This window comes from Typopeltis vanoorti, chromosome 24 (assembly GCF_054136105.1).
Source record: "Typopeltis vanoorti isolate ZY-2024b chromosome 24, IOZ_Tvanoo_1.0, whole genome shotgun sequence".
In the NCBI taxonomy this organism is placed as follows: domain Eukaryota; kingdom Metazoa; phylum Arthropoda; class Arachnida; order Uropygi; family Thelyphonidae; genus Typopeltis; species Typopeltis vanoorti.
Genome location: NC_143572.1, coordinates 37,845,795 through 37,870,658, shown reverse-complemented (window position 1 = coordinate 37,870,658; position 24,864 = coordinate 37,845,795). Strand labels below are relative to the sequence as shown.

At 36.2% G+C, this 24,864-nt stretch overlaps 1 protein-coding gene across 1 annotated transcript in view; it reads left to right on the top strand.

Annotated features, from left to right (window-relative positions):
- kl-2 (dynein heavy chain 2, axonemal kl-2) overlaps positions 1-24,864 on the top strand; it is a 1,497,432-nt gene that overhangs the window by 987,765 nt on the left and 484,803 nt on the right. The window contains exon 42 of the mRNA XM_090414156.1: positions 5,900-6,099. Coding sequence (XP_090270282.1) covers positions 5,900-6,099 — 200 coding nt within the window. The remainder of the gene's footprint in view (positions 1-5,899; positions 6,100-24,864) is intronic.

Below are 24,864 nucleotides of genomic sequence, written 5' to 3'. Positions count from 1 at the left end.
ATAATAATAATCTACCAAATCCAAACTTTCAGACAAACTAAACAAGGTGGTGGTGGTATAATAATATTTAACAAACATAAATTAGAAGTAATCGAAATAAACTGTAAATTAGAATTTGCAGAAAACACATGCATCGAAGTTAAAAACATCAAGCAAGAGAACTCCTTGATATTAAACACAATATACAGACCACCCAATTTAAGGACCACAAAATTTCTAGATGAATTAAATGGATGGCTTTCTACAATGGAAAAGCCACCTCAGAATACTTGATAATAATAGGTGACATAAATATAAACATTATGAACATAAACGACAACACAGCACATTACCTGGACCGCTTATCAGTGTATAACATAACCCCCATTCATACAGTTGTATACGCAAGAAGAAATAGTAGAAAATACAATCACCTCATCCTGAATTGACCATTCAAATATACAGGTCCCTCCAAACAGCTGTACAGAGCCATCATAACGTGTAAACTGGCAGACCATTATGTCACTGCACTACAGTTGTACTAAACCAGAAGCCTTAAAACTTAAATTAGACTACAAAACAGTATAATTGCATCATAAATGAAACTATAGTAATTGACAAAATCAGAAAAACAGACTGGATTCAGATAGCATCTTCAAAGTCTGCTGATGCTGTATATACTAATCTTAAACTTACATTTAATAAAATATATAACAAAGCATTAACAAAAGTAAAAAATATGCTCCCAAACCAAATGGAATCCATGGATAACAGACAATATATTAATAGACATACAATGAAAAGATGCCCTATGGAAACAACTTAAGAGGTCACATAACAATACCATTTTACAAGCTGAATACTATAGAAAATGGAATCTCGTAACAACACAGATTAAACCTGCAAAAAGAAACTATTATAGAAACAAATTAACAGCAGCTCAGAATGACATAAAGGAAACCTGGCATCTGATCAATGAAGTGCTGAACAATATACACAATATCACCTCCTCAGAAACAATATAACACAGCTTTGCTTGTGAGCCCAAATCCTTCACACAGTTGGCAAACAACTTTAATCAGCATTTTGCGAACTGTGTACAAAAACTGCAGGAAACATTCTCTCCTCACACAAAGAAATATTCTCCACTAAGGACCATGAGCATCCCTGTCATTGCAGTTCCCCACAGTAACAAAAGAAAAACTGTCACTTGCAATTCATCAAATTAACCCTAACAAAGAACTAGAATAGACAGAATCAGACCAAAAGACATAAAAAAAAACACTAAACTAACCTATATCTGGTTCTACTAAAACTGTTAAATGAAATCTTCAAAATGGGCACATACCTGAAACACTAAAGACTGCATTAATCACTCCCATACATAAACATGGAAAAAGAAACATAAGATACAGACCCATTGCCACATTGTCTATAATCAACCAAATCATGGAGTGCATTGTGTTTCACAAACTCTCCACATACACTGAAAAATTCCAAATCATCCCCAAAACACAATATGGTTTTTAAAACAATAAAGGAACAGCAACACTCCTGGAAGATTTCACAAACCTAATAAACACTGCATTGCATAAAAACAGAATAGTATTAGTTGTTTTTATTGAACTAACAAAAGTGTTTGACACACTGTCACACAAAGCCTTGTTGAACTAACTAACACATATCGAAATCAGAGGTTGTCTACTCCAGTGGTTCAAAGTATACATGAAAAACAGAAAGCACATTATTATTATTATTATTATTATTATTATTATTATTATTATTATTCCTGACACCTCCAAGGAGTCCGAAGACTCATCCCGGGAGGACACCTACAACTGTCTCAACTGATACAACTGTCTCAACCACTACACCGAACCTCTACTACGAATCATCTCCATCAACGCCATCTACCACCCACCTCCACCACAACTGGTATTCTATGTCTGTAAATTATGTGTGTTCTGAGGGGCCGATTTGTCTGTATGCAGGATGAAAAACCCGAGTTTCCGGGAGAAAAAACCCTGCTACCTCCGTATGAGATCGGCTAACTCACCTTCGATTGAAAATCATCCAGATAAAGATTCCTCCCGTCGTGACGAGAATTGAACTTAGGCCTATTCCAATCGAAGGGCGCAATGTACCGTTGTTCTTCCAATTGCGCTACGGAGGCGATCCTATACATCACACGTATAGGATCAGCACACAGCAGAGAGGTACTGGTAGGAGTACCACAAGGAGCTATTTCTCTCTCCCATTCTGAGCCATCTTCTCCTAAACAGTAATGCCTTCCATTATGCAGATGACATGGACATAAGTATCCATTCACAACAACGCAAAAATAGCGCACACAAATATGCAACACAAATATCAATCTGATCACTAACTGGCTAACTGAGAAAATGACATATATATAAACCCTGAAAAAAAAAACAAAGCTAATGATACTCAAAAACCTCCAGACCCTACCCATAGAAACTAAATATCTCACAATCCGACATCCATCCTCCTATACACAAAGCGCTGATCCTAAAACCACAACCATCTCACAGGTGAAAACAACACGTTATCTCGGACTTCACTTTGATGCTGATCAAAGTTGGAATAGCCATACAAAATTATCTACACAACAAACTCAGGATAATAGCAAGCCAACTATATTGATTAAAAGACTTGCTCTGACACACATAAAGATACTAATCTATAAATCATTATGTGAAACATTTTAAGATATGCAATTACATCATATACATTCTATGCAGACTACAAACTTAACAGATAACAATTGTTGCAAAATAAAATGGTAAAACTGATATTCTGGGAACAAAGAGAACAGCCCACACTTATATGGGCAGCAAGGACAGAACACAAAATATTTAAGCTGAAACACTTATGCCACTACACAGTTATGCTAAAATATTACTTCAGTCCAACCTACAGAGTAATCAGAACAACATATCAGATAACAAGATCACAGTTAGCAAACTACATAACATATAAGTATAATAATCACTATGGAAAAGCCACCCGAAGCTTCTACATACCTGACATGATCAACAAACTGCTATTCGACAGCAGAAATCTAGGGACCTACAAAGAGCTGAAACAGGCGCTATTTTGATATTATAGTGAGACTGAAAATTAGAGGGAAATCACACACACACACACACACACCATTACAAGGACGCAAACACAGCATATTTAAATCCAACCTTCTCCCCTTAAAAAAGGTTTAACCATGCTCACGCAGTGGTAGTCCATGGGCATGTGTACTTGCCTCTGCATGTTAATCGAAAAAAAGCATTTATATATATATATATATATATATATATATATATATATAAATGTTTTTTTCCCAGGAGTATACAAAATCATTTGCAGTTGCAGCAAACCATATTATAGCCAGACAGAAAAGTCCATCTCTCTCTCTCTCTCTCTCTCTCTCTCTCTCTCTCTCCAACTAGAAGAACACCAATGTGATATTTCTTATAACAGAGTCTGTGCTAGTGCCCTATCCAGCCATGTTTTATTCTCAGCCAATACCAATGTTGAAGGATGACAACATCAAATAGACTGGAACTCAACTTCAAACATCCATAAATGCTGCACATGAATTAGAAAGATGTATCTTGGAATCCAAAGAAATAGCTCTCGACCCTGCCCATCTAAACAGCAATCTCAGTTACAGCCTGCCCGATTCATCTAGCACTGTAATCTAGTTTTGGCACACTCATGATATCATTCACACGCACAGTGCTTCACGAGAACTAACGCTCAGACTCAATTTCAAACACAACTACTGCTTGTTTTGTAGAGTGGAAGAAGAGAGAAGATAGAATAAAAGACTATATCCTTGGAAATGGTATAAGAAAGGTGTTAGCAGGAAAATTGTGAGAAGTAGGTTTGTTTGCCAAGAGAGTATTAGTTGAGTGGAATATACTGACGGAGAATGTGATGAATGAAGAAATAATGAATATAAGCTTCAGTGCTAAAGTTTAATGAGCATTATTTTTTCTAGTGATAACCTCTGATTATGAGTCTTTTGACTCCATGAATTTTTTGGGAAAAATAATAATTACTATTATTATCAGCTGTGGATTCAAAGATAAACTCATAATTCTTATTAACAGAATGCATGTCATACCTTTTCCTAAAATCATTCAGTTTATTCCCCACATGCTTCTAACATATGCAATTTCATCAAATTTTCCATGCAAAGTATCTAATTATTTTCCTTGCATAACTCTTCAAGCATGGTCCTCCCACTTTTAATTCTATGCAATGAAATTCTATGCAATCCTATGAAAACTCAATTTCATTCTTAATTTAGTTTTTTTTTATATATATAATTTTTTAGTAAAACAAAAAAGAAAACTCAGAATATTCATCTCTCCTATTCTATATTTTGATGTTTTCTTTAAATAAATTCACAGAGTGATGAGCACTGAGTCCATTATTTTGTAAATTATATGAGTCCTATATGGATTCAAAAATGAAGTTCATTACTAGTGAGAGCCCATTGTCCTTATTAGAAGCCTGAAGTGGCTTGCAAAAGTATATGATGTTTAGTCAAGAGCAAGGTTAATAGATTGCCTAACCATTAACTGGTAATTAGCTTACGGAATTAACAATGCATATAAAGTATATTAATTAAAGACAACTTTAATGAATAACTTCTATATTTCGGCAATGTCACGTTGCCATCTTCAGGAACATAAAGATATGGTATGTGCACGCCGGCACTAACAAAAGCAAATGAGGAAGAAAGCAAGAAACTAATATTGTTCCTAAAGTCCTAATGCAGGCTAATTTGGTTGTCTTGGCCATTGGGCTGAAGTTCTCATAATGTAAGTTTCCCAAATTTGGGGTAGTTTCATGTACCCAAATTTGTTGAGGTTTGGAACGTTTTTTAGAGCTGCTGATGATTCCTTGAATAATCTTTCATACTTAAACTTGCTGCGGTGTAACTAAAATACTAAAACCAGTAAACCACAACCCCCCCCCCCTCCACAATAAAGATTACACCAAATCTATCACCATCCCCTACATCCAGGGCACCTCTGAGAAAATAACCAATATCCTCAAAAAATATGACTTTACTTCTTGTTACAGACCATATAAAAAGTTGGCATCCCTTATCCTCTCTACAAAGACCAACCACTTCCCCTAGACCTACCTGGTGTATACCAGGTCCCTTGCAGCTGCAAATTGTCCTACTTTGGCCAAACAGGCAGGAAGCAAATATCAGGATTTCAGAACACAAAGACTACATCTGGTTTCATCAGTACAGCTGCTCTGGGCTGGCAGACCATGCCTTAGATACCCACCATAGAATTCGTTCGAAGAAAACTAAAATAATACACTGCAGCAAGTTTAAGTACGAAAGATTATTCAAGGAATCCTCAGCAGCTATAAAAAAACGTTCCAAGCGTCAACAAATTTGGTGCATGAAACTACCCCAAATTTGGGAGACTTACATTATGAGAACTTCAGCCCAACAGCCAAGACAACCAAATTAGCCCCACCAGAGGGCACCATTGGGACTTTAGGAACAATATTAGTTTCTTGCTTTCTTCCTCATTTGCTTTTGTTAGTGCCTGCGTGCACATACCATATCTTTATGTTCCTGAAGAAGGTAACGTGACGTTGCTGAAATATAGAAGTTATTCATTAAATTTGCCTTTAATTAATATACTTTATATGCATTGTTAATTCCTTAAGCTAATTACCAGTTATGTATGACCAACATATAAGCCTTGCTACTAGAATTGCCTAACCATTAGTCCACCAATGAAACTACTGTCATATAGATTTACCAACTTTTATGTGTATAATTACCAAAAAAAATGCACTAATTATTTCTCATACATAAACACATTCATTTTATATATAAAATAAATTAATCTTTTTATTTTTTCAGGAATATCGTCCTGCAGCAGCACGTGCATCAATATTATATTTTGTTTTAGCAGATATGGGCTATGTAGATCCAATGTATTTGTTTTCACTTGATTCATACAGAGATCTTTTTGTTACATCGATTGAAAAATCTGCCAGAAGTCCTGAAGTTGAAGAAAGGATTAGAAAACTCAATGATTACCATACGTATGCTGTGTACAAGTATGTCATTTTTTTAGTTCAACTGCATAATTTGTAAATTTTGTAAATATATTTACAAAATCATACAAAAATGATTTTGCAAATGACAATTTACTTGTCATTTGTAGCAATGATGTACTGTTAATTTCAGTATGAAATATTTGTACCTTTATTTCATTAAAGTTAATTACTGTGGTTATCATGTTAAGTTATTATTTATAGTTATGCCATGGGTACCTTTAAAGATTAGAATTACATCACCTCTATTCTTCATGACACTATCCCCTGCACTTTAACTCCATATCCAATAAAACCCTAAAATTAATCTTCCACCCCTCCATATATGCTTCACAACATATCCATCAATATAGTACATTTATACTGATGAGACTATGCCTTCCATCTCCAAATTCCAAAGCAGCACACTTTTGCATTTAGAAACATTCAACTACAATTCCCATTCATTGGCTTGAACAAAGGAAATACTGAATTATGTTCTCCTTTTAAAACAGTTTAATCACCAAATACATAATCTTTATGTGGCTTTCAATTTGAAACAAAACAACTGTGGTTATGATGTTAAGTTATTATTTAAGGTGATGTAATTATTTTATATTACCTCTTTTCTCATTAATCCATCCAGTATTGAAAGGTATTTACTTGATTAGAGAAAGAGAAAGAGAGAGATCCAGTAAATTGGATCTATCTAATCTAAACTGGGAAAAGGGAATAATGAGAATAAGGACATTTACTAGAAATTATTTCAAGTCTGGAAAGTGAGAGTAAGTTTTTGCATGAACAGCACAGCTCCAAGCACATGGAATGCACTGCATGAAAGGGTAGCAAAAGCACAGATTTTAATGGATTGAAGGTATAATATGAGATATACCATTGCAATTCCACTTTCCTCATAAAATTTTTTATGAGGAAAGAATAAAATGTATGAGAAAAATTTCTAACTTCCTTGCTCACCACCTGTTTATAAAAATTCCAGGAAAGATCTCTTACCTCTTATTTATCGCAACTTCCATTTTTCCTCCTCCTTTTTTTCCTTTCTGCTGTATAACTAATTTCTTCAGCTTTAATATGGTAATATCTTCTCATTAATTTATTAATCTCATCCCATGCTATTTCTTTTTCTCAATCTTCAAAATCCCACTAATTACACTCCCTCAAGACCCTCATAAACTAACATTCCATAGCACCGATATTATATTCTTATCTCATTTTCCTGATTTTTCTCATAACCTCAAAACCAGATGATGAAATGTATACACAATTAGCCTTGGTATGAAATGACCAAAGCCTTAAAGAATGGAACACTAACTGTCCCATCAGTGGCCTTATTATTTCTTTAGCAGTTTGTTGTGTTCTTCTTCTTATCATTATTATAATTATTACACCCTCCATGGAGTGAAGAGATGCATCATGGGTGATTTATTCAATTGACAACATATTTATCATATAGTATCTTAAAATCCTTAATATTCCTTGCATTAACAACACATTCTGGTAATGCTTTCCATTCACTGACAATTCTCCATGTAAAAAAATTACTCCTCACACCCCTCTTCACCACACTTTTACATAACTTCCAGGAATGACCTCTGGTAATTCTCCTTTCACTTTCTGCTCTTTTTATAATCCCCTCTGATTAATCAGATAAAATCCTCTCACTAACTTAAATGTTTTTATCATATCACCTCTCTTCCTCCTATTCACTAAACTCTGCAATCCACATTTCTTCAACCTCTATCCATAGCCAGCATTCCAAAGTCCTGACATTGTCTTAGTCACTTGCCTCTGGACCCTATCTAATGTCTCCGCATAATATTGAAAACCAGATGACCAGATCTGAGCATAATTGTCTAATTGTGGTCTGACCAGTGCCTTATACAATGGCACAACCACTTCCTTATCTTTACATGAGTACTTCTTATCATAGCAGCACTATGATGTGCAGCTTTTGCAACACTAGCAATATGTCCTCTAAATTTCAGTCTACTGTCAACCATAACTCCTAAATCTCTAATCTCATCCACTTCCTGCAGTACAGCACCATGAACATAGTACACAGCCTTATATTTCTGCACTCCAAAATGCAACATCTTGCACTTATTGATATTAAAACTATAACTCCACTCCTTTGTCCAAGTAAAAAGTCTATTCAAATCTTTCTGAAAGGAATTAACATCAGCAGTACTACTTATAATTCTTCCCAACTTTGCATCATCAGCAAATAACTGAAGATCCCCAGTCAGTCTATATGATATATCGTTTACAAACAAGTTCAAACAGCAGGAGCCCAATAGCAGAACCCTGGGGGAATGCCACTGGTTATGCTCCTTTTTTGAGACTGTTCCATCATACATAACCTGCTGGTATTATTCAGAGAACCAATCTCTGATCCATCTAACCTCTGCAGCTTGTACACCAACTTATCATGTAGTAATCTATCAAACCCTTTTGCAAAGTCTAAGAATATCACTACATATGATTCTCCCTTATCTAATGCACTTGTCACTGTATCATAAAATGCAAGTAAATTACTAAAACAGGATCTATCCTTCACAAATCCATGCTGTCCATTATAAAGAATGCCATGTCCATCAATGCAAGTCTATATTCTATTCCTTACTCTATATTCTATATTCTATAGTCTATATTCTATTCCTTATCTCTTCAACACCTTGAGACCACAACTGCAGTTATACAGACTGGCAATAGTTGGAGACTTCTGTCTTAGAACCATGCTTGTGGAGTGGTACTATTTTGCCTTCTTTCCACTCCTTAGGAACCCTATTAACTGCAAGTCTTTCATTAAATAACCAGGTCAAGAGCATAGCATATTGTGGTGCACATTCCTTAAGAATACGTGGTGATATATCATATTTTCCTACAGCCTTATTCACATCTAACCCAACCAACATCTGATACACCTCTATTTCTATCACTTCCATTTCTCCTAATAGTTGCTTCTCTTCTATATATTGCACCAGATCATTTACATCAGTATGATATAAGCTGATAAATTGCTCGTTCAATAATTCCACTATATCCTTTACAGCTGTTAGTCTGCTGCCATGACTAACAGCTGCAACGTTGGCAATGTCTTCTACATATTAATTCCAAACATTAATCTACTGTATAAGCATCAGATCCTTGTCTGTCATCATCTCTAAATTCCTTCCCTCCTCTGCTTTTTGCAGTCACTTCAGCTAATAGAGTATTCCATCTCATTATTACTAAAGTGCATTCTTCGCACTTGGTACAATTGGTAATTCTACTCATCCATTCAATTTATCCAAAAATTTCTATGCTCCTAAAGAGAAGCATCAGGATGAAACTTACGTAATGTTTATTTCTTGAAAAAGTTTATGACTGCTATCAACACCATTATCAGTACAATAATAGGTTCCAAGAAGTCAAAAAGAAATCAACAACAGGTTATGAGAAAGTCAAAAAAAGAAGTGAATAATATATATATATATATATATATATATATATATATATCAACAACAATAAACTTAAAAAATCTGGCCTTGCTCAACATAGAGTGGACACTGACCACAATTCCCAAACCCTTCAACAAGAATTTAGCACTATCCAATGCGTAATATGATAGAATGACTTCACTTCAAGGAAAATACATTCTCAATGCTTACAAGCCCATCCCCAAGAACCCTGAACCTATATGGTGAGTCCCTACCCCATGCATCACAGTCATCTCTGAGACAGTTACTAAGATTCTAAAAAAATACAGTTTGTTCCTACATTTTTCCCTATCAGCAAAATCTACTCTTGGTTACCATCCATGAAAGATAAATAAACAGTCCCTCCCTCCCTGCTGTTTACCAAGTTCAGTGTGAGTGCCTCTGCTTGTAGTTTGAATAAAGATGTTCTATTGGGAAACAACTTCAAGCGCACCAATCTTATATCAGCAACAATAAACCTGAAAAATCTGGCCTTGTTCAACATGGAGTGGACACTAACTACAACATCGTCTGGTCAAGTACTCATCTTTTACATTAGTGCAGGTATAGGTTTGAGCAGTTATTTAAAGAGAGTGCTGAAGCACTTCTAATACACAACCCACATTTAAATCTGCCTCTCTATTTCCAAGATTTGGGAAAATCTCATCCTCATAAATGGTAGGTAATAGCATGTTTCCCTTACTTTCCCCCTTCTTTTTTTTAAATATATAATGCTATGCCATTCAATTATTTTATGTATCTAATGTTGTTATTTTTTATATTTCAAAATTAATTATTTTGATTTTAGTTTTAGTTTTAATTGCAATTTCATTTTATTTTATAAACACCCCTATATGGCAGCAGTCTGGCATGTAACTCATTTCTATAAATAGGATTAACGTTCTTTGTTCTAGCTTCGCCTTGTGATTATGCTGATTCACTGATGATGGCCTGTTATATTCCGGCTGAAATATTTACAATAATAAAATTATTATTCTTTATTCTTGTGAATACTTGTGTCTAATAATTGTTATGAAGTTACAAGTGTCAAGATCTCAAACTCTTCTATGTTTCATTAAGCTCTTGCAGAAGCATTTGTGAATTTTCATCTGTGCATCCCCCCACACACACACACCATAATTGTAGTTTTAATATCAATAAGTTCAAGGTGTTGCATTTTGGAGTGCAGAAATATATGGCTGTGTACTATGTCAATGGTGTTGTACTACAGGAAGTGGATGAGATTAGAGATTTTTGAGTGATGGTTGACAGCAGGCTAAAATTTAAAGGGTATATTGCTAGTGTTGCAAAGACTGCACATTGCAGTGCTGCTATGATAAGAAGTACTCTAACATTTAAGGATAAGGAAGTGATTGTGCCACTCTATCAGACACCAGCACTGTGTAAAGAACCAGAGGTCTTCCCTAGAAATTATACAAAAGTGTGGTGAAGAGGGGTGTGAGGAGTAGATTTTTTACATGGAGAATTGTCAGTGAATGGAATGCATTACCAGAATGTGCTGTTAATGCAAGGAGTGTTAAGGATTTTAAGATTCTATATGATAAATATGTTGTCAGTTGAATGAACCTCCCGCAATGAGTCTGCCAACTCCATGGAGGGTGTAATAATAATAATAATAATAATAATAATAATAATAACTTAAATGCTTCTATCATGTTCCTCTTTTTCACTTATCAGCTAATTTTTGAAGGCTACAGACCATTAATCTGTTCTCATAGGGAGCATTCCACAGATGTTCCATAATCTTTGTCACTAACCTCTGGATCCTCTCCACAGCTTATTCTTCAGCATAGCATCTCAGAGTCCAGATCTGTGCACAGTAATCCAGATGTGGCCTTATTAAACCTTATATAGGGGAACAATAACTTCTCTATCTCTGCTTGTTAGTGTGTTCTTCAATAATCATGCAATCTGATGTGCTGTTTTGGTTTTCTTTACATTATGTCCTCTTAACTTCAGCTTCCTGCCACAATCACACCTGAGTCCCTGATCACATTAAGAGACAGAGGACCAAGTACTGAGCCCTATAGTACACCACTGGTCACTTGCCTTCTCCAAGACTCAACTCCTTCATAAACCACTCTACTTGATATCTGTTCATCAGCCACCCTCTAATCCAAATCACTAGCTTCATGCAATTCAATTCTATATACAGGTAACCCTTGTATAATGTGGTACTTATACAATGCAGTTTCGATATAACGTGATCCACAAATTCTAGTAACCCTTGTTCTATGCTGTACTTATACAACGCGGTTTCGATACAACACTGTCTACAAATTGTAGTATCCCTTTATCTTTTCATATATTTTTACCGTGCGACTTGAAAATCAAATTTTATCTTCATTAAATTTGCATCTGTCTGTATCGTACATGTAGTTATAAGTAGCCAACTTATATATTAGGGGAAATACCCTTTATGATGCATGTACATCAATAATGTCCCGTGTTATGTATCACTTGACCAAGCGCCAAATTGATGTTTTTGAGATTTGTTGGCCATCTGACCTATAATGATGTATCCTACCTATAAAATAATTGAGACCGAGCAGGAGTCTATATTTTCACAGTTTAGTTTCAAAGAACTAAATACCAAAATAACGATTTTTAATGAGACACTAAAGTTGAAATTTTTTTTTCCCCAAAAACATCAGTTTGGCGCTTGGTCAAGTGATGCATAATGTGGGACTGTATAAAGTGTTTATTGTTGAAAACTGTTTTCATTTTCTGCCAGGAACGCATGTTAAAAATCATAAGTTTGTGCATCTCAAGCTAAGCACTTTATTTTCTGGTAAGTTACATACAATATGTAATGCTGTTTTTATGTCAAAAATTTATTTTTATAGTAATGGCCACTTAGAGGGTTTTTGCAATATGTTTGAAAACGAAATTAGTGAATTAATTGATTAGGAAATAGACTTAAATGAGGAGGAACTTGTACAATTAATAGATGACATCAAATGAAATGGCGTGGAGAGTTCTGCCGAAGATTCTGATTGTGATGAATCCGTTAAAGAATTCAGTTTAAAGAAATTAGCAGAAAGATTGGACTTGGCAAGAAAGTTAGGAAGTTATTTTACGGATAATGATCCCTCAATGGAGCATGCTGGAAAATTCACGAGACAGTTCGATATTTGTTTAGCTCCATATTATGAATTTAATAAAAAAATTGCAGCATAGTGGTAAGCAAATTCTTATTACTGACTTCTTGATAACTAAACCAACCGAAGTATGCAATGAGAATTATACAAATGATGTCCAAGAGATTTCAAGTTATGATGACGTTCGGCCACTCGTAAATAAAGAACATCTAGGAAATGTTAGTTTTGAAGACAGTGATGATGATCTTTAAAATATGCACTTTATTTTATTTTACCTAAAACATTTATGTCTGCGTGGTTAGCCTACTGCCTTTGCACTTCGCAACCATATAACTGGGGAAGGAGTCCTCGGTTCGATTCCCGTTGACGACGTGAAGAGCTGAAGGATCTTCCTCAGCCTTAGCCAAGTTAGCCGGTCTTGGGCAGTAGGGTTTTTTCCACCAGTTTATCTGGCTTTTTTCATCCCGCAAGCAGGCAAACCGGCCCCGTGAACATAGTTTATATGTTTTCTTAACTTACAAGAATTACCTGAATTAAATAAAAATATACTGTATTTTTGTTGGATATGTCAGTGTTGTTTATATAATTTAAAAAACAAAACAAAATGATTTTGGAACCTAACCCTACTTTTTCTATGTGATCTGAGTCTCGCATAACGCGATTTACATAACGCTGCATTTCTATGGAACCTAACATCTGCATTATATGAGGGTTATCTGTATTGCAAAAACGTATTGTAAAAACCATGCCAAATTTTTTTGCAAAGTCCAGTAATATCACTGAGTAGCCATTTCCCTTATCTAACTCTTGTCACTTGATTATAAAAAGTAAGCACATTACTAAGGCTAGACCTACCCTTCAAAAAAAACCATGCTGTCCTGTAAAGAGTATCATGTTCCTATCCACTCAGTTCTTATACAAAATTAATAATCGAAAAAACTCACATACAAGGATTATTTAATAGTATAACTTTAATATATTTAAAATTATTAAAATAATTTTAAAAATTATTTTAATATTTAAATATTTAAAATTGGAAAACTTCTTTATGCAGTGGGACTATTCGGCCCTCTTTCCACTCCATTGGCAGCTTCCCAGTACTGAGACTTAAATCAAACAACTTGGTCACAGGAACTGATAATTCCCTTGCACATTTTCATAATACACAGGCCAATATTCCATTTAATCCCATGGCCATATTCTTATTGCGATTCTCCAATATGTTAAACACCTCGATTTCTTCAACCTCTATTCTCCTATCAGTCAGTGTCACATCTGACATTGCAATGTCACCACCTAGATGATAATGATAATCTTTCCTCCCAAACAAAATGCTTACTTAGTAATTCAACTATTTGGTTTGGTTTTGTTACCTCACCCACCATGAGCACTGTTTTTTTGAAGTCATCCTTTCATAGTCATTCCTCCTTTTACTTGCTAAAAAAAAGCCAGCTGATGAGGCCAAAAGAAACCCTAAAGAGTTTCTTTTGGCCTCATCAGCTGGCTTTTTTCTTATAATTAGCTTTAGCCCTCCTTACCATACACCCTTCTCAGCTGCACCTTCTGTTACTCATGGGTGTGCTGATCACCTTCTTGTTTTGGAAGTTTTCCACTTGGTTATACTATAAATGAATATATTATCAGGTGATCCAAAAGTAACAGAAAAAGTAAAGATTCAATAATTCAAAAAGCATAGACAGTAGCATGATGCGGTTTTAACAGAAAGGCTCAGAAAGACATGGGATTTTTTTTTAATAACAAAAAATTTTATTGGCAGAATAGTTACATTTGCCAGCAACAGGTGGCACTTCAGTTGTGTCAGTAGTTTGTACATTGGCACAGCACAGTTCGCAATGCAGCTAGGATTACAAATGTTCAATGTGACGGCCGTCAGATGTGGCACAGCATCAAAAGGGTTTCAGCTGTAATTCCTGTCACATGATGGCAAATAGCTTCTTTCAACATGGCCAATGACATTGACCAACCTCTGTACACCTGTGACTTCAAGTAACCCCATAACCAAAAGTCACAAGGTGTAAGGTCTGGAGACCTCGGTGGCCATTCGTGTGGGAAAGAGCGACTGAGGACACGGTCATCGCCAAATGTCGATCGCAGCAGGTGCTGGACAGGACCTGTGATGTGCAGAGGTGCTCCATCCTGCATGAATGTTACACTATGGAGTGCTTGCTTCTCTTGCAAGGAGGGAATGATGCTGTCTCTTAAAAGCACTGCATAATGCTCGCTTGTGACAGAAACAATTCGAAATGTACCGTTGTGGACTTCCTCAAAGAAAAAGGGGCCTATAATGAATGATGCAGTGAACCCGCACCACGCTGTCAGCTTTGGATGATGCAAAGGGGTTTCTACAATTTCTGGATCTGTTTAAATAGTGACAGGCAGCAGCTCCGGGATTGCCACAGCGCTACCTGTCAATGACGAATGTAATTATTCTGGTAATAAAAATTTTTATTATTAAAAAAAATCCCATGTCTTTCTGTGTATCATGCTACTGTCTATACTTTTCAAATTATTGAATTTTTACTTTTTCTGTTACTTTTGGATCACCCTGTATATATATATATTTATGGTTATACCATAAATTTCTTGGTATCTTACCAAGAAATTATATACTTGGTTTAATCCTTTATCCAAGTGTATGCAAATAAGTTTGCATCTGGACTATTTTCAGAACTAGGGCAACTCATATGTAGAAGCTTATAACTTCACATCACTTGCCTTACTATCCCATAATGCAAAGCACATATCCTTACGGGTATGTATAATGCTATGCATTATGGGAAGGATTACTACCCAGACCGGTTTACCTGTTTAAGTGTGGGGTTATCTCTCCAAACACTTGTACGATCACTCAGATCACCCAACAATGAGCAACCCGAGTGATCATTTAATTCAGCAGTGGCTCGCTGTGCTCAGTGACAGGCTCCCCTACCACCAAGTAGAACTGCTCATATTCCAGGAAAAGCATCAGCCAAGAAGCCCTAATACAGGCCACCCCAACAGATCTAAATCGAGAATTTCTTGGTATCTTTAATTTATAGTATAACCAAGTGAAAAACTTCCAATAACTATCTCTAATCCAGAGTATTTTGATAATAAGGTGTGACACCTTTTGGCAACTCTACAATGCACAGCATTATGCATGCATTATACATTCTGCATAGCATTATCATACATACATTATACATTTTTTAACCACTTGGTCAGCCTGGCTGGCCGAGTAGTTAGCGTATCCGCTCTTCTGCTAAAAGGCTGCAGGTTCAAATCCTACTGTGGGCTTGGATGTTTGTGATTGTCTGTGGAAAAAACTAGTAGTGGTGGTCGGTTGTAGATTGTGTTTGTGTAATTGCAGTCAGTTGGCGGATTCAGTGGTGGAGACAGAGTAGTAGAACAGGTGTTCTCCCTTGATGAGTCTTTGGATGCCTTAGAGGCGTCAAATAATAATAATAATAACATAGCCATAAGGATGTGTGCATTGCATTATGGGATAGTAAGGCAAGTGATGTGAAGTCATAAGCTTCTATATACAAGTTGCCCTAGTTCTGAAAATAGTTCAGGCGTAAACTTGTTTGCATACACTTGAAAAAAGGATTAAACCAAGTATACCATTTCTTGGTAAATTTAATTGATAGTATAACCAAATGGATAAACTTCCAACAACTGTCTCTAATCCAGAGTATTTTAATAATAAGGTGTGACACCTTTTGGCAACTCGTATATGAAAATTTGAGTTCTCCATTACTTCAACCTCGGTATCACTTCTGGGTTTGGCTCATACTGATGAAACTTCAATAAAAGTCGAAACTAGTAACAGGTTGCAAGTCTATATGGTTGCATACATGTTATAAACCAAGTATATAATTTCTTGGTATCTTTAATTTACACCTTTTTGTTTATAATCCCTCCACAACCTTTCTTTGTGTGCAACTCCTTTTAATGAGGATTATTCATCCAACTATCTCCTACCTGATTTATTCTTCTGACTCTAGGTATACATTCAGGTACTGCTTTCTTCAAATATCCCTTGACCACCTCCCATGCACCACCAATATCTCTTGCCCTCCAAATTGTTATGCAGTGGCTCTGCTGAAAGCTATCTCCTCAGCTTGTCATAATCACTTGCTTTGTAATTCCACATATATATCCCTTCTTAATAGAAAATTCTGCATGTCTGGCAATTTCCCAGATGAAGACTACATGATCCCTTTCTCGAAACAGGGGTAGCATAGCTAGATTGATTAGGGGTACAGGGGTAGCATAGCAATAATCAGGTCCAGCACTCTTGAACCTTGTGTCCTACCTTAAATGTTGCCTAAGGTAATTTTCAGCAGCTGTATAAATTTCATTTTTTTTCCTGCTTCTAACTATTCTTCCTTCCAGTCTATGTCCCCATAGTTGATATCCTTCATAATAATTACTTGACCTATACTCATCATGCTAATTTGTGAATTCATAGCATCTACATTCTCCCTTATACCCCCTGGATTATAGCAGCATCCAATTTCATATTTAGTCCTGTTGGCCTCTATCTCACACATGATAGCTTCAAATGAACTGCCCTCTGAATCCCTTTCCTAGTGATGTACTTTTATTTATTTTTTGGCTTTAATTCCTCTTCTATCATTAGCCAAGCCTCCACTCCCCATTCTATTTTCTTCTGCCCTCTCTGTAGACTCTGTATCCCTTGCATTCTATTCATATGACCATATCATGCTCAGTCAACCACATCTCACTAATCCTTATAACTTTTGGAAAAGTTGTGCTAACCAATGTCAAAAACTCCTCAACATTATTTTGAACACTTCATTTATTAGTATATAAAAAAACCTGAATACTCCCTACATCTCTCACCCTCCCTCACTAAAGTTAAGCTGAGGTGCTACATTTCCTCATATAGAAGTATATTCTTTACCCACATCACCCATTTACCATATAATAATATTATTATTTATTTATAATTCTTATATGGCCATCTCCATCGAGTCCAAACACTCATTCTGGTAGGTCCAAACTAATTATTATTGACACAATGTCTATCCTATCTCTTCTTTTAGTGCTTCACAGACAAAACACTCTCAAGCACCTCTGGTAACCTGTTTCACTCATTTACTACCTCTAGGAGCAAAAAATCTAGTTCTTATATCTTGCTAACCAGACTTTCACAACTTCTAAAAGGGATGATCCCTTGTTCACTTCTTCCAGTTCAAAAATTTCTTTAATATCGGCTTTATGAAAACTCTGTAGTAATTTATTATTTTCATAATTGCCTCTTTTCTGCCTACTAACTAAACTTTCTAACTCATTAACCTTCAGTCTAGGGAGCAATCCACAAGCAGTCACCACCACTCTTCCCCCCTCAGAATCCTTGCCACCATTTCCACATCCCTGAGAAACCTCAATGACCAAATCTTTGTACACTATTCCAGATGTGTTTACAACCTTATAAAGAGTTGTAATGGCTGCCATTTCAATGTGCAGAGTCTTAGATGGAACTGCATTGAAAGAAACTGATGAGGCTAGGAATCAGGTAGGAGTAGTGGACAGAGCTGAAGCATAGAAAGCTTAGAAGGTACATTGCAATATTTCAAAGGATCACTTGGAATGTTAAGAATACCATTAACAAACAAGAATAAGGGAGTTATTATTGTTTGTTAATGGTATTCTTAACATTCCAAGTGATCCTTTGAAATATTTTGCAATCTACCTTCTAACCTTTCTATGCTTCAGCTCTGTCCACTATTACTCCTATGATTCCTAGCCTCATCAGTTTCTTTCAATGCAGTTCCATCTAAGACTCTGCACATTGAAATGACAGCCATTATTCTTTACCCAAACTGCTAGTTAATTTACATTATCTGGAAAGATCTTTTGATCACATTTATTAGCTGTTATCCCCAGTTTAGAATTATTAGACAACTGGATAGTCACCATCAGATCATTTTCAACATCATTGATGTACAAACTGAAACCAGAAGCCACAATATAGGACCCTCTGGAGGACCACCAATTACCTGTTTTCTCTTTGATTTGTCACCATCATATCCTGCTCTCTGATGTTTTCCATCACCTACCCTCTTATCTACATCATCAGCTTTATGTCCATCATCCCCATTTGTTGCATCTTTCATAACAGAGCTCCATTCATTATCCTGTCAAATGCCTTTATTATAGAAAGTGAGTAAATTACTATGACAAGACCTCCCCTTCACAAATATATGCTGTTTTCAGAGTGTCACATTACTATCCACCAATTCCTTAATTTGGTATGAAAGACAAATGAGGCTTGAGATGAGGATTATTCTAGGGTATAGTGCTGAGTGTAATATGTATACATGGAGAGATGTTCAGATTGAATAAGAGAAGTGAGTAAGTGTGGGTGTGCCAGAAATGTGACATGCTGATGAACTATGAAACTGCTTTGAATCAGAGTACAAACATGCGGTAATAAATGAAACTAATGAGGAGAAAGAGAGTACATCCTGATAAGAAAGTGTGCAAAACTGATGGCAAAAGAGGGTGCAACTGATGACAAGAAAGCATGTGAGACTGACAATGAAAAAGAGAGCACAACTGATAGTAAGATGATGTGCAAGACTAACAGCCAAAAAAGAGAGCATGGCTGGTAGTAAAAAAAAGGTATGTATGATTGACTACAAGGAAATGAGAAAGGATTCAAGATTTGAAAGCAGAGTGGGTGAAGATAAGGCAAGAGGTGAAGTGTATAGAGAGTGAAATGAAGAGAATTGTAGATATGCATGGAAGAGCAAAGAACAATGGAATGAAAGAGGTATTGAATGATTTGCAAGGGGCACTGTATGGAGATTGATGATTAGAGGTATGGTGAATTAGAGGATGCATAAGGTTTGCTTTCCTAGAGATAGAATGAGCAGATTGAGGCATTAGATTTTAGAATTAATTCCATGAAAATTCATCAAAACAGTTAATCATGAGAAAGGTTACCAAATGGCAATTCATCGAATAAATAATTAATTTTGATTGAAAAACATTCCACTGATAATTTTTTAATGAATTTCTTTCATAATTCATTGAAAGAGTAATATGGAACAGGCCTCATATAGATTGTTGTGCACAGATTTGGTCACTGGGTTTTCATGGTGATGAGGATATGTTGGAAAGGGGCCTGATAATTTTTTAATGAATTTCTTTCATAATTCATTGAAAGAGTAATATGGAACAGGCCTCATATAGATTGTTGTGCACAGATTTGGTCACTGGGTTTTCATGGTGCTGAGGATATGTTGGAAAGGGGCCAGAGAAGATTCACAAAAGTTGTCAGTGGTCTTTGACGTGCCGTACAACGACAGATTGAGAGAATGTAAAGCATCATGAATTGGAGGGAGAGGGAGAATATGACTGAGACATATAAACTAGTCAGGGATTGTTATCAGGTTGAGATTTTTCATAGAATGGGGGAGAGGAAGGGAAGGTGGAACAAGAGGCCATCATTGGAAATTGTATAAGGAGGATGTGAGCAGAGGAGTTAGAAGAAAGTCTTTTCATGGAGAGTGGTTGGTGAAGGGAATGCATCCTGAGTGTGTTGTGAATGTAGACACCAATCAGTTTAAGGCACAGCTGGATGAGCATTGTGGGCAATGGTGTGTACCTCTTACGACAAGTCTCTGACTCCATGGAGGTCAGATGATGATGATGATAATGATAATAATATTGTTTAAAAGTGTTCTATAACAATAACTAACATTACCCAAGATGCAAACAACATATGTAAGTAGTCATCAAGACTTGTCATAATTATTTTGTTGTATTTTAGATATTATTCTGTAAATGTACATGCTACTTCATTTTGTAGATGGCACTTTATTTCTTGACAAAAAGTTTTATTAACATATTATGGATTCTAAACAACAAAAAAAAAAAAGCCAAAGAAGGAAATATGGCATATATACTTTTAAAAATGGAGGGATTTTATTTATTTCTTTATATCCTCTATCTTTCTGTATATACTTATATTCCTTATGTCCCCTAAGAGTAGAGGCTTTGGAAGGCAGTGACACTAATGATTTGAAAGCATATGGTGTGAGATAGAGGTGAGCAAGACAGGATATTTAGTTGGATGTTGCTACAAACCAAGGAGCACAGAGGGTGGGGACCAGGAGATGTTTAGACAGTTGAGCTTGGCAAAGTGCAAGAAGAATGATTGTTATGGGAGATTTTAACTACAGCAGTATAAATTGGTGAGCGGAAGATGCATGTAGCAATAAGGGAATGGAATTTCTAGAATTCTTGAGGGATAAATGTCTTAGGCAACATGTAATAGAGGAAACAAGAGGTTCAAGAGTTTTGGATTTGGTCACAGCATCAGAAGAGTTGATAATGACTGAGATAACATCTCAACCACCAGTTGGAGAGAGTGACCATGTGGTTTTGACTTGGAATATGAATAGGCATGCAGGAATATCAAAGCGATGGGAATGTATGTGGAATTATGAAGGAATTATATGGAATTATTTGTTACAGCAATAGTAAGCTGTATTCCACAAGTGAAGAAGAGGACACAATTTGGTGTAAAGTGGATGACAAACAATATTAAACAGGAACTGCATGTGAAACAGAGGCTATGGAAGAGATATAAGGGGACAGGTGAAGAGCAGGTGCATGATGAATATAAGACACAGGCCAGGAGAGTGACTAGTATGATAAGGAAGGTAAAACTGGAATATGAGAAGAGATTTACCCTAAGATCCAAAGAAAGTCATAGGGAATTTTTTAGTTATGTAGCTAGGAGGAGGAGAAATGATTGTGGAAGAATGGCATTGGGGGATAAAAATTGGAATAGAGCGACTGATGCAGAGAACATAGTAGTGTTCAATGAAGACTTTATGGAGTATTTCGTCCTAGAGGATTAAATTTTATTACTCGAGGGATAGGGCAGGTTCGAGGTTTAGAGGTGCAGGAGGAGAGCGTGTTCCAAATACTGAGTACTCTGGATATCAGTAAAGCTGTGGGACTGGATGGTATTTCACCATGAGTTTTGAGAGAATGTGCTAAAGAGCTGACAGCTCCTTTGACCTGTCTTTTCAATGAAAGTCTAGCTATGGGAAAGGTGCCCAGGTAATGGAAGGAAGGTAAGATAGTGCCACTGCATAAGGGTGGGACCAGACTGGAAGTGTCTAATTATAGGCCAGTTTGTGTGTCATCAGTAGTTGTTAAGATCTTGGAGAAATTAGTGAGGGACCGTATACAGCATTGGGAAGATGAGGGTAATGTTATGTGTGAGAGTCAACATGGATTTGTGAAGGGGTGCTCTTGTTTTAGTAATATGCCAGCCTTTTATAATAAAGTTACAAGAGCAGTAGATAAGGGAAAGGTATATACAGCCATTTTCTTGGATTTAGTGAAGGCATTTGACAGAATTCCACATAATAAGCTGATATTTAAGTTGCAGCACGTGTTTGGATGTCAGGTTGGTCAACTGGATTCAGGATTGGCTGTTTGATAGGCATCAGAGAGTTGTGTATAGTGGTGCAGTTTCAAGGAGACAAGTGGGGTCCCATAGGGCTAAGTACTGGGACCTATATTGTTTAACCTTTATATCAATGACATTGATGTGGATTGCAAGAGGATATTCAGTTGTTTGCAGATGATGTGAAGATGGGAAGGGTTATTAGTGATAGTGTAGATGTGGTAACCCTACAAGAGGATTTGAATAAGCTAGAAAGATGGGCAAATGAATGGGGATTATCAGTTTAATGCAGCAAAATGTAAGGTCTTGAGGTTTGGGACACATCGATGGGTCGCTGCATACTCTATGGGATGAATTAAACTGGAAGAAGTAAGGGAGACAAGAGATCTGAGGTTGATGATTGATAGAAACCTGAAATACAGGTGACATTTTGCAAAGGTAGTGAAGGTAACACAGAAGATTGCTGCAATAATGTGAAGGACTCTGACCTGCAGAGTAAAAGAGTTATCATTCTGTTGTAAAAAACCCTGATCAGACCACGCTTAGACTATTGTTCTCAGATTTGGTCCCCAGGATTTGAAGGGGATAAATTAACTGTGGAAAGTGTACAAAGGCAAATAACAAAGATAGTTCCAGGACTGTACAATTTTAGTTATGAGGATCGGCTGAGGGAATTTGGTGGATAGAAGAAGGAGAGGTGATATGATTGAGACTTTTAAACTGTTGAGTGGTGGTTACAGGGTTGACACTGGGGAGTACTTTCGTTTGGTTGAACAGCAGGAAATAGTGATGACAAGGGCCATCCCTGGAAGTTGCAAAAGGAGACTGTGAGAAAGAGGGTGAGGAGTGGTTTCTTTGCATGGAGGGTGGTTGAACTATGGATTATATTCCCTGACAGAGTGGTTAGAGCAAGAATGGTCAATGAATTTAAGGAGTGGTATGATGGACTTTGTGTTTCCTAGGAGGGACCTCTCACGACGAGTCTTGATGGACTCTGTGTTTCCTAGGAAGAACCTCCAGCGATGAGCCATTTGACTCCATGGAGGCCTGAATAATAATAATAATAATAATAATATATGTATTTGTTCTCAAGTAAATATTGTGTTTTACGCATTTTTTCCCATATTAATGAAAATACATGAAATACATGTACGGACTGAAATAAATATTTCTGTAAAAAAAAAAAAAATGAAGAGGAACAAGAAGACCTTGACACACACATTCCCACATATAAGATACAGTGGGAAAATATTATTATTATTATTATTATTATTATTATTATTATTATTATTATTAGACCTCCAGGGAGTTAAGAATTCATTGAAGAAGGCCATAAATTACCTGCACCAGTTGTCATACTTTCTCTTAAACTTATTCACACTGGATGCACTCACTACTTCAACAGGCAAACTATTTCTCTCTTTCTCACATTTTCTGAGTGAAAAAACTAGATCTTATTCCTCACAGAAACTTAACTTTCACAGATGTCTCCTTGTCCTCTCCCAACTTTGTGTTAAAGGAGGGTATTATAGAATATTGATTAATAAATCAAGCAATATCCTAAAATGCCCTCTCAAAACTGTGTATAATTTTATCATACTACCCCTCTTTCTCCTGTCTACCAGTGTTGCAGTCTACATACTCTCAATCCATCACGTAATCTACATTCCATAATCCTGATATCATCTCTGTAACTCTTCATTGCAGCCTTTTCACAGCTTCTTTGATCTCATCTAAACCCAGGAGACCAACTCTGCACACAGTAGTCTAGGTTCAGTTGTATCAAGGCCTTGTAAAGAGGCAAAATGTCTTTCATTATATGTTGATATTCTTTTCAATAATACAATTATCCTGTGGGCTGTGTTTTCAATTTTTGCTATGTGACTCTTTAATTTCAAATTTCTATCCACCATAACTCCAAAATCTCTAATCCCTCCAGCATGCTGTTGGACATCATATTATGCCAAAATGCATAAGTTTACACTTAGTACATTGAAATGAAAGCCATTATGATTTTCTCACACTTCCAGTCTATTCAAATCACCCTGTTAATATCAGTAGCTGGGAATAATAATTATTAATTATTATTAATTATTAATTAATAATAATTAATTAATAATGATGCAAATAACAATTTCTGATGCAATTCAAAATCATGCCTTATCATGCCCATTCCAATATTATTGATATGCAGATTAGACAGCAGTGGTCCAAGTCCAACAGCGAAACATTGTGCCCTTCAATTGGAAAAGACCTGTGTTCGATTCTTGTCGTGATGAGGTAATCCTTTTATGGACTTTTTCAATTGAAGGTCAGTTAGCCTATCTCATACAGAGATAGCAGGGTATTTTTCTCCTGGAAACTCGAGTTTTTCATCCCACGTACAGACAAATTGGCCTTCAGAACACACGTAATTTATAGACAAAAAAATGCTGCTGATGGTGATAATGGGTGGCAGATGGCTTTGATGGTAGCATTAGTGTCAGAGTAGGAGAATTGAGTAGTAGTGGAGAGGGTGAGATGTATTTAGTGAGGCTAAGTAGTGTGCCCTCCTGCAATGAGTCCTTGGACTCCCTGGAGGTGTCACATAATAATAATAATAAGTACTAATCCCTGTGGCATACCACTGATCATCTTAAATCTGGCAAATTCACATTGCCTATTTACCACTTCCTGATACGTCTGCCAGCCACCCACTTTTCCAAGCCAATAGTTTACATCCCAATCCTAT